A 12,281-nucleotide genomic window follows, 5' to 3' on the forward strand; every position below is an offset into this window, starting at 1 on the left:
TGTCATTCTGATGACAGTTCCTTTCCTTGCATACAGGGTGGGCAGGATGAAGGAAAGGGGGGTAGAAGTGGATGGTCAAAGGTTTGAATTGCAAATCTGCTGCCTTCTGTTTGCGTCCAAGCCTTAGCAGGCCCTTCCTTGTCTTTATTCATGTGTTAATGAGGAGTGAGAGCAGGGGCGCACAGACGGATCGACCGGGGGCCTGGCGGGTGCGAGGGATGTGTGAGGCGTGGGTAAGGAGGCAGGCGGGAAATTGAGGAAGTCCTCCGACGGCTGAGGCTACAGTGGAACTTTCTAAGATAATGAAGACATGATGAGTGCAGCTGCTGGTTCTTTTGTCCCAGCTGGAATGAGGAGTATCCTCACAAGTGGAAACACCCAAGGCGTGAGCTCAGAGGGAGGCGTGGAGGCACAAGGTGAGCTGTGGGTGGGATATTTATGGCTCCAAGTGAGTTGTCTAGGAGTGATCACACCATTACTGCATGTCATGTCGCATTTGCTAAACTGCACTGAGGTTCACGTAAAGCTGTTATGGATGGTACACCACACTTTTGTTGCGCTCTGATCGATTTGTTTTGCATTTTTTTTATTTCAATATTCTGTAAATCAACCTTATGTGAAACATGTTATAAGGGTTTTCTTAATTTGATTAGTTTTATTCTGTGAAGTCCCTTGTTACATCTATTAGAGAACACACTCAAAGCTGCAGATCATTTGAAGCGTTAAGAATGTTCCATCTTAAAAAAAAATCCTACTCTAATTCCACTAAAACAAAGAGGCATTGCAGTCAGGTTCTAACCCTCTGTACTTCCCCCAATATATCCACCGAAATCCCGCCTGTAGATGGACGTGAGTGCTGCGCTGCCAGGCACCAGCTATAGAGCAGCCAAGGTCACACATGATCAGATGACAATGACCAACACGATGGATTAGCTATAGAAGGAGTGGGGGGAGAGATTAGGTGGTGAATTGATGAAGGTTGGCTGGCTGGCTGGCAGGCCTGAGAGATCTTGGGTCTGTTTCAAAAAGAAACATAAAGAACTAAAATTAACACGTACCATGATACCAAGCAGGGAGAATCCTCTTAGAGATTACATCCATTACATGATACGCCTATGGAACTGTATGGCGAGGGGGGACAAAGAGAAGGGGAATTTTTCATTTTCTATTGTTGCAGCATGTGGGGCATCCCATCCTGTTTAAAATTGGCCTGTTGTCTTCTGATTTTCTTTGTAATTTCCTCACCTTTTCTTCCTGATGGCTTTGTTTTTTTGTTTGTTTGGGTTTTTTTTTTTTTGGTCTGGAGTATGGTCAGCCCTTCTCCCGGCCAGTATAACAGAACGTACCTCTGTCTCCATGAGGAGAGTAAGCAGCACCAGCAGTATTCCTGCAACATCTGTGCTATAGCACACATACGCACTCACGCTGACAAAAGAACACATTTATACACGAATGCACATATACATACTTGCGGACACACACGCACAGACACACTCATACGCACATGCTCCATCTGTCTTTTCTCCCTCCCACTGCCATCACCACGGGTCTCTCTGCAAAACAATGTGTGATGCTTCACACAACACACGTACCCAGCGCACATCATATGGTTCATTCTCCTATGAATAAAGACACGTACTTTAGATTTTTTTGAATGTATCACAACTATTTGAATCACGAATTTGAGTAGCTTAAAGTGCCCAGAATTTTGCCAAATATTACCAAAAACAAAAAAAAAGGTGTTTTTTTGTGTGTTCAATGAGAAACTAAGGCTCAGTGTAATCCAATAATACCAAAAAAGTCAAACTGGACCTGGAATGAGGACGTGGGTGGCTTTAGTTGGATGGATGAAGGTTAAATTTATAATCTATGTTCAAGAGGAGACTGTTTTCGTTTGATAGAGAAATGCTACTCCCTGCTGGCCAAAAAGGTATATTGCAAGAGAGTGGCTCCTCGAGGCATTTTCAGCTTTTTTTACTGTTTTTTTTTTGTAAATAAAAAAATATGAAATAAAATAAACTTTTTACACTTCTTAAAAAAAAACAACGTAGTTGCTTATTATCTTCAGGAGTGGAAATATGCAGATATCATCATCTTTGTCTTTTTCCTTTGCAAGCAAAATATTTTTGGCAAAACGTCACCTGCTGAGCTTTCTTTCATGGTGTAAGAAGTATTGAGGTATTTTATTTTCATGAAACATAACATGAAATACTCCAATAAAGTTATAGTCCTAAAATATGTGTGAGGAGAGACATGAAATAACTAATCGCCCAATGTGGAAAGAATTCAATTGGAAGCTGAAAGTGAGATATTTTAAAACCCCCTCAATAACTTCCAAATTTGACAGTAACAAAACAAATTTGTGCTGGAGGTATTGTCACCAGATAGGAAACCACACACACATATTTTGGGACTGCCCAAAGTTGAAAAACTATTGGGAAGGGATTAAGAAAGAAATAATCTCTATATTAAACATTGATTTACCTCTGACCCCACAATTTTATATCATAGGAGCACTCCCTAAGGAAAGATGGGAAACAATGAAGCTGTATCTATTACATGTCCTATTATTAATAGCTAAGAAGATGATAACTGTCTTGTGGTTAAAACCGCTCCCTCCCACAATACCCCAGTGGCAGGAGAGAGTGAAAAGGGTTTACGTGATGGAGAAGATAACAGCACACCTTCATCTCAAGATGGACATTTTCTCAAAAAGATGGGGCCCTGTAAGCAAATACTTAAACCTGCCAATGTGAAACAGAAACAATCTATGCTAACTCAGAACCGTCCAAATGTGATCTAGAAGAATGTCAGAAACAGTCCAATGACTGAGTGTTTGCCAAACTGTTATTTCTTTGATAGTTCAGTTTATACATTTCATGAATAACATTGGAGTTTTCTTTTTCATATGTATGTAACAGAAAGAAAAATCTGTTGTAAACTAAAAGATATGTGTAAATACATATGAAAACCAGTAAAAACTTGGTTAAATTTTTTTTTTTTTTTTAAATTATAGTCCTACATTCAACATTTCACACACATCACTATTTAAACATGATATACTTCAATTGCCAAAATAGATGTAATCCTTAAAGGCCCATTTTCTGAAAGCTGTGGGTAAAGATCCTGTTACTGGTCCACTGTTTCCTAAAGAAAACTTCACATAACCTGCAGGAAGAAAGAATAGGATGCTGTATTAGAATTATGAAACCTAAGCTTCATTTAAAAAGATAAGAAAAATAAATTACTACATTTCAGTAAACTAATAAAAAACATTACTGAAATATGTTTACGGTGCCTTTTTGATTATGTTTAATATTAACTCCTCTTATCTAAGCTAATAATGGAGGAGATTGTAAATGACTTCCCAGTTAAAAGTGTTGATGGGCAGTCAGTCCTTTCTAATACAGCAACGAGTACAGTGTACACTATTCCCACAGAACTGAGGGTCTGACATCACAACTGTCAATTTTTTTTATTTTCTCATGACCTCCCAATCTGGAGCCGTGACTATTTATGAGTTTTCTGTGTTTTCTACCTTATGCCATTCATCTGCAGATGAAAATGAGCCTTTGTGGCCAAATCTAGTATGACGGACGAAAGTGCTCATGTTCATTGTTGTTCATCGAAAAAAAATCTCAGTCGAATAAACACTTATTTGAATCGTCAGAGTAACTGTAACAAAGTCAAAAAACGCGGTGAAAAGTACGAGACATTTCTATAGTGGAGGAGGAGATGTAGCAGAAAAAAACCCAACTCCAATTCCAGTGAAATGCAAATGTCATAAATAGATATTTTTCCCAACATTAAAACATATCAAAATGTTGAAAGTCAGACATTTGACTATTTCAGGAAACATATTAGCTCTGTGTGCGATTACCTCTTTCTAAACTGAACTGTTGCCGCCAACTGTCGCAGAACAACTTTTGTAATTTTGTTGGATTTTATTTACATTGTGAAAGTTTCGATGTAAGCCTTTCCTTCCAGGCTGAAATCTGATTATGATCTCAAGTATTTATTCATATTTTTTTAATTCTTTAAATAACCCTAAGACTGCACTTACTTACAATTACATAATCACACAAGATGTGACAAGATTTTACACAACAGCAGCAAAACTGCATGAACAATGTTTTTCCATTCTGAGCCAAGAATCGCACTCATCAACACAAGCAATCGTTTTATTGGAAAAAACTGAATTACTATGTACAGTTAGTAGAAAAAAACAACAAACATGAGATCAGTCCTGAATCACTTCTAGACTTTTTGCTTACATCATTATCATCGGTCAAACCTAAACCAGCAGGCATCCTCTTGGTCTCAAAAAAACCCTAAAAAAACCCAAAAACAACACACAACAGATGTGTCATTTCTCTGCGTGTACTGTACATCTTCATTTCAGTGTTTTTTTCCTGACTTAAGTGCACCTCCTGTTTCACTCCTACGTTAACCTTAATCCTGATCTGTACAGTGGGTGCAAGGACAGAGAACCAGCAATTTAAACACAAGTCTACATCCGCTGAAGGAGCTTCAGTAAGCGTTTCCAGGGTATAAGGAATCATCTTCAGGAATATTTCTGTCCCACATCTGAGATGACTTTCATCCATTCATTTGGATGAGAATGGTTGATGATTTGCCTAAATATTATGAAAGGGATCCTGCCTTCTTGGGTCTCTCAGCCATTGGCTGAAATGATTGCATAGCTCTGAGAGTTGGCTCCAGTCCTCTCAGACCCATATACTGTCAATAGAGCGCTAATATAACACTGGACAGTCAACCAAAATGTAAAATAAAACTATTCCAGAAAGTTTAGCTCCAATGGTGAAACTAACAAACAAAAAAAAGAAAGAAAATCACAACATACATTCGGAGGACTTTCTGTGTGGCCCAGCTGTCAAGTACACATGCTTGGTTTCACCTCAGTTTTCAAACTGAAAAAGACCAAAATGAACTGAACAAAAGCAAACAAAAAAAAAAAAAAAAAAAAAAGATGACAGCCAGATGTCACTAAAGATTTTCCACAGACAAATTCTCATCATTGAATCATTCGTATTTTTCTCACGTTTGACACAAATGTACCTAAATTGTTATTATTAAAGCAACATTTTACTTGGTATAACTTTTACAGATGCATGCATCAACCATGTTTTTTATTTTTTTATTTCAGCAAGTCTGCAAACTGAAGCATGAGTCATACCCAAGGTATTTTCAGAAATGTTCACATACCTCGTGAAACATTGCTTTAACTGAACTTTAACTGTATACAATCCACAGTTATTGTCCTTTATGATGCCGTTTGAAGCTACATTTTGTGGACAGGACACACAATATCAAATGTATTACAGCCAAAACGAAAAGAGGTTGCTTAGAACGAGGCCCTCGCATCCAAGTAGCTGAATTACATCTGCAAATGTTTCCTTTCAGATACATTTATTAATGCATGCCTGATACATTTTAAATGGACTGCTTGATACATAGTTAATGAGATTTTTCTCTCCAGATTCTCAGGATTCATGAAGAAATGTCCAGAGTTTTCACGTGCTGATGAGAACAAATAAAGAAACAACAAAAAAGCAAAAATAAAACAGATGTACCAAAATGGAGAACACGCTTACAGACACACGCACACACACACACACTTAACATCTACATTTGACCTTTGTAAGCTATTGTGGTTATTTCGGCTACAGTGTGTGACAGCAGTTGAGTGTCTGCGTTATTCTGGAGCAAAGCCAAATAATGCACCTCCTTTTGGCCCTCGAGGCACGCCGTACAAATGTTACTTTTTCTAATAGAAGAGCTGGTCGCCCCATTCCCCTGTCCTCTTTCCCGCTTTGCTCTTCTCCTCTCCCTCGTGTTTGAATATTTCAGCGCTGAGTAAATCCACAAGTGGAACAGAATGAACGGCTTTATTTGAGTGCAACACGTGTTCCAAGTGAGACTCCGTTCTGTATTCCTCGTGCTCTTTTAGCTGCCTCCATTCATTTCCCCTTCTCCCAGAGTCCAGACTGAACTCTCCAACATCATCATCATTTGCGACCATACCACTATGTGTGGTAAGAGCAAACAGGAGTGATTCGATGTAGGCGTTAGAGCAGACGCTATAGCTCACTGTGGCGCACAGGAGGCTCTAGTTTATGTGACAGAGCCGTGAGGACCTTGTCGAACTTCTCGTAGCGCTCCATTTGGCTGCCCTCAGAGCCGCGGCTGCCCCACAGGAGACGCATCTGAAACTCCGTCTGGAAGATCTCGTGTATCTCTGCTCGTTCCTGAATTCCTAAAGGAGGGAGACAAAAGAGCTTGCATCATACGGGTGACATTGTAATGTTGATTATAGTGAAATGGAAGTAAACGTAGAAGATTTTAATTGGATATTAAAAAAACTATAAAAAAACTGGACTGCTACAGCATAGCCAGTTGTGTTAAAAAAAGCCCAGACAACAACAACATCAGCGCATAAGTAAGGTACTATACTTCTTAACAGGCAATGCTGTAGGAAACCCACAGATGAAAAGCCGCTTACTAAGTGACTGATGCCTATGAAATGGCAACGTCTGAACATGCTAATCTGATAACTCTCACAGCAGAAAGTCTACAGGGAAATCCTAAAGTTTCAGAGAGTGCTCGAGGAATGACCAAACACCTTGACCTCAGTGACCTACGGATGGATTTGAACACAAGAACCTTGAATTCAACCAAGTCTAACTGCATGAAAATAAGCACATCCACCAGGGCGCCTTTAACTGTTGATAAAAGGAGTCAACTGAGGTCAGAGTAGTCAATAGCAGGTTAGAACCGAAAACAGAGACGTGAACAAAAAACTATTGACAGGCTGGTCAATAAAGCAGTAATGGCCTCGGACTGAGAACCAATGGCAAAGTATTAATGATCGATACAGTTAACACAGTAACCACACACACAAAAGATCAATAAATCAAATCAGTGGTGTTGTGACACTGATACTGAACGCACATTATTTACAGCATGAGATGTTCCACGATGCTGAATACACAACAAGAAAAGGACATTCTTTCTTCATTTCTGAATATTGGTGTTGATGAAATAATTAAAAGGTTGACTGTTGTACAAGCAACACGGGTGCCGGATAAAGAGTGAAAATGGTAATACAGAAGTGACGTATAAAAACAGTATATGCAGCTCACAGTGCAGACTGAGGTGAGCATCATCGTCTTACCCTGCAATTTGGTTTCTGCATTGGTTCTGTAGATTTCCCCGTGATGGGCGATGGTGCGAGCGGCCTCCAGGTGGTACATGACCACATCCACTCCCACCTCTGCGCTCTCCCAGGGCTCAAGCGCCTCCCCGAGAGCCAGGCCGCGTTCCAGTAAAGACAGGACGGGAAGGATGTGGGGGAAGGCGGAGTTGGACAGGACGCTGGACTCTGGAAGAAAAGGAGAGGTCGGAGTTCAGCTGTGACAAAATAAATGCAATAAATCTTTTTCTATGAAACACAACACTACTAGAACCTCACCTTTGCCATCGTTCATATTTTTCATGAATGGTTTGAGTTTCTTCTCATATAGGATAGCGCCCTCCGTATGTCTCTGGCGTAAAGTCATCCATGTCTGCTCCAGGCGGGAAATCTGAAGCAAGGGAAAGCGAAGATTTTAGAACACATTTGACACCAGGCTTTGATGGAAACCTTTAAAGCCGTCTTTAAGTCTCTGACCTGTGGCAGCTCCAGGGCTCTCATCACTGCTGCGAAACCAAACATGTTTCCCAGGTTGCTTTTCAACTCCGCTGCTAATTGGATGGTCTTATGGAGCAGAGCTGCCCTCTCCTCTGTGCTTCCTGTACAGCCGAGGAGGTCCACAGCCATCATGATAGACATGGTGTAAAACCTGAGCGAAAAAGGTGGGACCATTAAATAGTAGGTGTTAATAAAAAAGAAAATACTCTGTCACAGAAGGTTGATGTAGAGACATGATAAACAGCTGTACTGCACAATTTGATGCGGCACATTTAGACTTCAAAAAAGAAAGCTTTCTTTTCAGACTTAATACTCTGCACCAACAACACCAAGTCAAATTCCTTGGAAGTGCAAACCTACTTGACAATAAACTTGATTTTGAGATATATTTGGAAATATCTATTGGAAAATAAAGGAGGTGGAGCAGAGAATGAGAAGACAGTGACGAGTAATGTAATAGAAGAAAGAGCAGAGATGATCAATGCTTAGTTAATAACAGTTACTGAGTAAGGCACGAGAGCAAGACAAGAAAAAAGAAAAAGAAAATGCATTTGCACCTCTCCAGCAGGTCAAGTCTCAGCTGGTGTCCATGAGGTAGTGTCAGTAACTCCAGTCCTGAGGACACTCCCATCATCCTTTGCATTTCTGAGGTCACACCTAATATTCTAGCAACCTGCCAAAATGCAAAGACAAAAAAATAATCAGTCGTACGTTTAGGTAACCGTTACGCTTGTCCACATTTATGCCTATTGCTGCGGAAAAGTCTCTGTTAACATGTGTAATAATGCACCTTAGCATGGAAGAATGATTGAGTGCGTGATTAATGCTGACTTGCATAAATCTGTGCATGTGCTTTTGTGTACCTTGCAGTCCACCACGGTGATGTGTTTAGCTGCGGTCCTTGCATCCACCTCAGCCAGCAGCTCTTTGACCCTCTTTAACACAGTCATCTCCAAAGGCTTGTTCTCAGCAGGAAGAAGGCAGGAGTCGTACCTGAAGGCAGAACAATTTCACAGCATCAGGAAATGCTGAACAACAGGATGTGAGCTGCAGGGACCACCATGAAAGTGACTTGCAGAGGAAAGTTGGTTACAAAGTTCTGAGATCTGCGACTCATCCAGTCGTTTGGATCATGTTGCTAAAGCTCAAACTCTGAAAGGATCACTCCAGGTATAAAGGTGTATTTAGTGTGTACTTTAATTATCTTCAGGTGGACTCCAGTCGAGACTTTTCACGGTTCTCTGACTGGATACACCAGTCCTTAGTTGCTAGTGTCATAACAAAGAGCCTGAATTAATATGTTAGGGAGTTATTTCAGTTTCTTAATATTAACCAATAAATTATGTGCAAGCTGAACAAATTTATTCTAAACTGAAAACCATCAGAGCATTTTCTGTATCATCAGCATCACCCCCATTAAATGCAGTGCATGCACTCTTGCCTTAACTTATTCTTCTTCTCCCAGAAATGTCCACAAGCATTTAGCAATAATCCTCCCACACCAGAATTCCACTGGGTGGCATAAAATGCACAAAAGTGCTGCCTCCAACACAGTGAATCCAACCATTTTCCCTTCACAAGCTGTGTCTGCCGTTTCCTCCCATGGCTAAAATCCCAGTTAAATACAATATCCCTCATGTCAGACAGCACAAAGACTGCCCTCCTGACACAACCGCCTCACTGCCATATATATCTTCCCTCTATGACAGAATGTCAGTTGGTGTGTTGACCTTTGAGGGGGAAAAAATCCCTTATTGAAGAGAAAACTGTTGCAGGTGTTGGGGAAAATATAAGACTGAAGCTGCAGTTTGGTTTGCCTGCATTGCTTCTTTTGTGCGATCACAAAATATCCTGCTTTTTTTCACGCTTTCCTCCCTCCTAAAAACAGCCTTTGGGCAAACTTTAAGACTTTTTAATTCTTGTAACACCTGTATTAATTAAAATAATATATAAAATAAAAATAAAACCTAACATAAAATTAGTAAAACTCTAACTGGCTGTTATCAAATGGCAGACTTATTGGTCCTCAATTCAATAGTAAGCTCCTCTGTTCCCTGCACACACCAATCTGATTTAGTTTAAAGGCTGTCTTGTGTATTGTTCAGTAATCAAAGAAAGAGCAACAGCCAAATTTTTGGCATTTTTTCAGGGCTTACTCCTCTTTTTATGGACAATTTATTAAATTTATGTTCTGCACTAAAACAACCACAATGTGGTCCAGTCTGTAATCCATATTTTATTGATTTTTTTTCCTAATTTAAGCTGCGCCTTGCATAATGTACTCCCAAGTTATTTTAAAACTGAGGCTATAGTAAGAATCCTTTGTCTCGTACCTGGATGGCCTGAACGAGGAAGCCGTCTCCACCTGGGGGATGCTGAACATGCCCTCTCCTTCCTTTCTTGCTTCCTCCCTCTTCCCTTCCTCCACTCGCAAGCGCTCTACGTAGCTCTTAGCAGGAGGTTTAGGTGGCCCGGAGGGACAGGGTCTGAGGTCACAGTAGCTCCCTGCCGTCTCTGAGGAATGCGACTGATAGCTTGAATGATGAGCAGGTGAGGAGTGTGCAGAGTGAGAGGTATGAGGAGGATATTCTGGAGGGCTGTTACTGGCTGAGGGGCTGAGTTGAGGGTCGCTGGAGCGGCGCATCGCAGGGGACGGAGGAACGATGGCAAGGACCCGCCCGCCTGAGTGGGCTCTCTGCCTGGTGACTGAAAGAAGAGACAGAGCAGCCTTAAACTCTCTGCAGACAGTGTCTGTGAATATTCAAATGTTTTATTTATGTGTCTGAGTCTGAGTGTTTCTGGCTCTTACTGGCACTATATGCAGGAGACAACGGGGTTTCCCCAACAGGCGACAAGGGGCAGCGATACTCCTGAATCTGATCCATGCTCATCGCACAATTCCGCATTGCATCTTTATGGTGGTGGATGGTCGATGGGCTGCGAACACAGCATTTTCAGGATGTTAAAAATCTTTGGTTGGCTGGCTGCTGAAGGAAACCTCAGGTTCACATGGCAACGAATGGTGCTATTAAGGGTGTGAATGTTTATTCTTTAGGGTGACAGAGGAGGGAGACATTTTAGTTGGTGTCACTGTCATGACAAATATGTCTGTTTGTCATTTCTCAACTACAAGAAAACTCATGTTTGGGAAATTGAAGCAGGAGCAGAAATCTGTTATCGTGAGGTTGATAATCACTTTATTCATTAACACTTGGAACTATTTTCAATATCTGTGCCCGATCATTTTTTCCCCCCATAAATCTCTTCAACGTGAGCCCAGAATTTATTTCCACTGTACACAACAGATTCGTCTGCTCCTCTTTTGTAGATTAATTCAGGTTTCAAACAGCCTTGTACATTTGAAACTCGAGTGATCCAGTGCAGGAGTGAAAAGGTCTGTGGATCTGATGCTTATTACGAGGGGAGGAGCTAAAGGAGTCTGTGAAGTGAGGGGTCTGGAGGATTGTGGAAGATAAGTGCACCACCTCAGTGCACAAGAACAACACTAGTGTCACACGCACGCACACACACACAAAACACACACAACCTGCATTTGGGCACAGGTTCCGGGTCTGGTTCTGGCGGTGCCACTGGTGTCTCAACTGGACTGGGACTGTCTGAGTCACTAATCATGTATATAACATAAAGCATCAATGAAACAATGACAAAGTTGTTGCGAGACTCCAAGAAAGAACTGTTAGAATTTTACTATTGTCTGCTCGTCTATCATGTTGAAGAGAAGTGCTGCGTCTTCATTCAAAAACGCTCACCTGTGAGATATCATCTTTTCGGTTGTCAGTCCATCAGTCATGGTGACGCTCCTTCTCTTGATGTACGCTCCCCTCTGACTGGAAGGCGAGTAGGCGGAGCCTTGCTTGCTGTTGGAGAGGGCGAAAGTCGCCTCCAGGTAGCGCAGGGGGAGCGTCCTGCTGACCGGACAGTAGATGAGAGCAGCGCTGGACTGGGAGATCGGTTTGCGTTGGCCCACATAAAAGCGAACAAGCTCCTGGACCGAGTCAAAACTATCGGACTCCAACATGAACTGCACCTGAAGATGAAAATGGAACAGAACTTTCTTTTACACACACACACACAACCTCATAAACATTTGCCTATTTTACATTAAAACCAGTATGATCTATCAGACACATTATAATGCTTCCCAATCTGTTTCAGCCCTCTGCCCAATCCCAACATATCTTTGTCTCTCAGTGTCTTAAAGATATCAGGGCTCTGGCCATACTGACTGCGTGTGTGTTTTATGAACATTTCAGCTTCAGATTTGCTTAATGGTCCATGCAGGTCTATTGTCTTATGGTAGTGTTTATTTACCAAGAATATCCACCGTCTGTGAACCCAGAAGAAGCGTGTGTATAAACTCTTGCAGTCCATTCTATACAATATATGGAAAATTTGATCATTGATACTTGTTTTGATTGATGCTCTGCCCGATTTTAAAAACTTGAAAGTGCTGATGCTTTGATCATGCAACTTATTTCCTCTTCTGCGATCACCGCAGTACCACAACTGTTGTGTGTGGGGCTGTGCTGTCATTGCGCAGTCCAGTAAT

At 41.2% G+C, this 12,281-nt stretch overlaps 1 protein-coding gene across 2 annotated transcripts in view; it reads right to left on the bottom strand.

Moving 5' to 3' along the window:
- Positions 1-4,167: 4,167 nt before the first annotated feature.
- The window catches only part of sh2d3ca (SH2 domain containing 3Ca), a 50,719-nt gene continuing 42,605 nt past the window's right edge, over positions 4,168-12,281 (bottom strand). For both annotated transcript variants that reach the window (XM_075455766.1, XM_075455767.1), the window contains 9 exons: positions 11,482-11,759; positions 10,521-10,648; positions 10,045-10,417; positions 8,575-8,704; positions 8,269-8,384; positions 7,691-7,862; positions 7,493-7,604; positions 7,196-7,402; positions 4,168-6,277 (listed from right to left, as the gene is read on the bottom strand). In XM_075455766.1, coding sequence (XP_075311881.1) covers positions 6,102-6,277; positions 7,196-7,402; positions 7,493-7,604; positions 7,691-7,862; positions 8,269-8,384; positions 8,575-8,704; positions 10,045-10,417; positions 10,521-10,648; positions 11,482-11,759 — 1,692 coding nt within the window. In that variant the 3' untranslated portion in view covers positions 4,168-6,101. The remainder of the gene's footprint in view (positions 6,278-7,195; positions 7,403-7,492; positions 7,605-7,690; positions 7,863-8,268; positions 8,385-8,574; positions 8,705-10,044; positions 10,418-10,520; positions 10,649-11,481; positions 11,760-12,281) is intronic.

Source organism: Odontesthes bonariensis, chromosome 22 (assembly GCF_027942865.1).
Source record: "Odontesthes bonariensis isolate fOdoBon6 chromosome 22, fOdoBon6.hap1, whole genome shotgun sequence".
Taxonomy (NCBI): Eukaryota; Metazoa; Chordata; class Actinopteri; order Atheriniformes; family Atherinopsidae; genus Odontesthes; species Odontesthes bonariensis.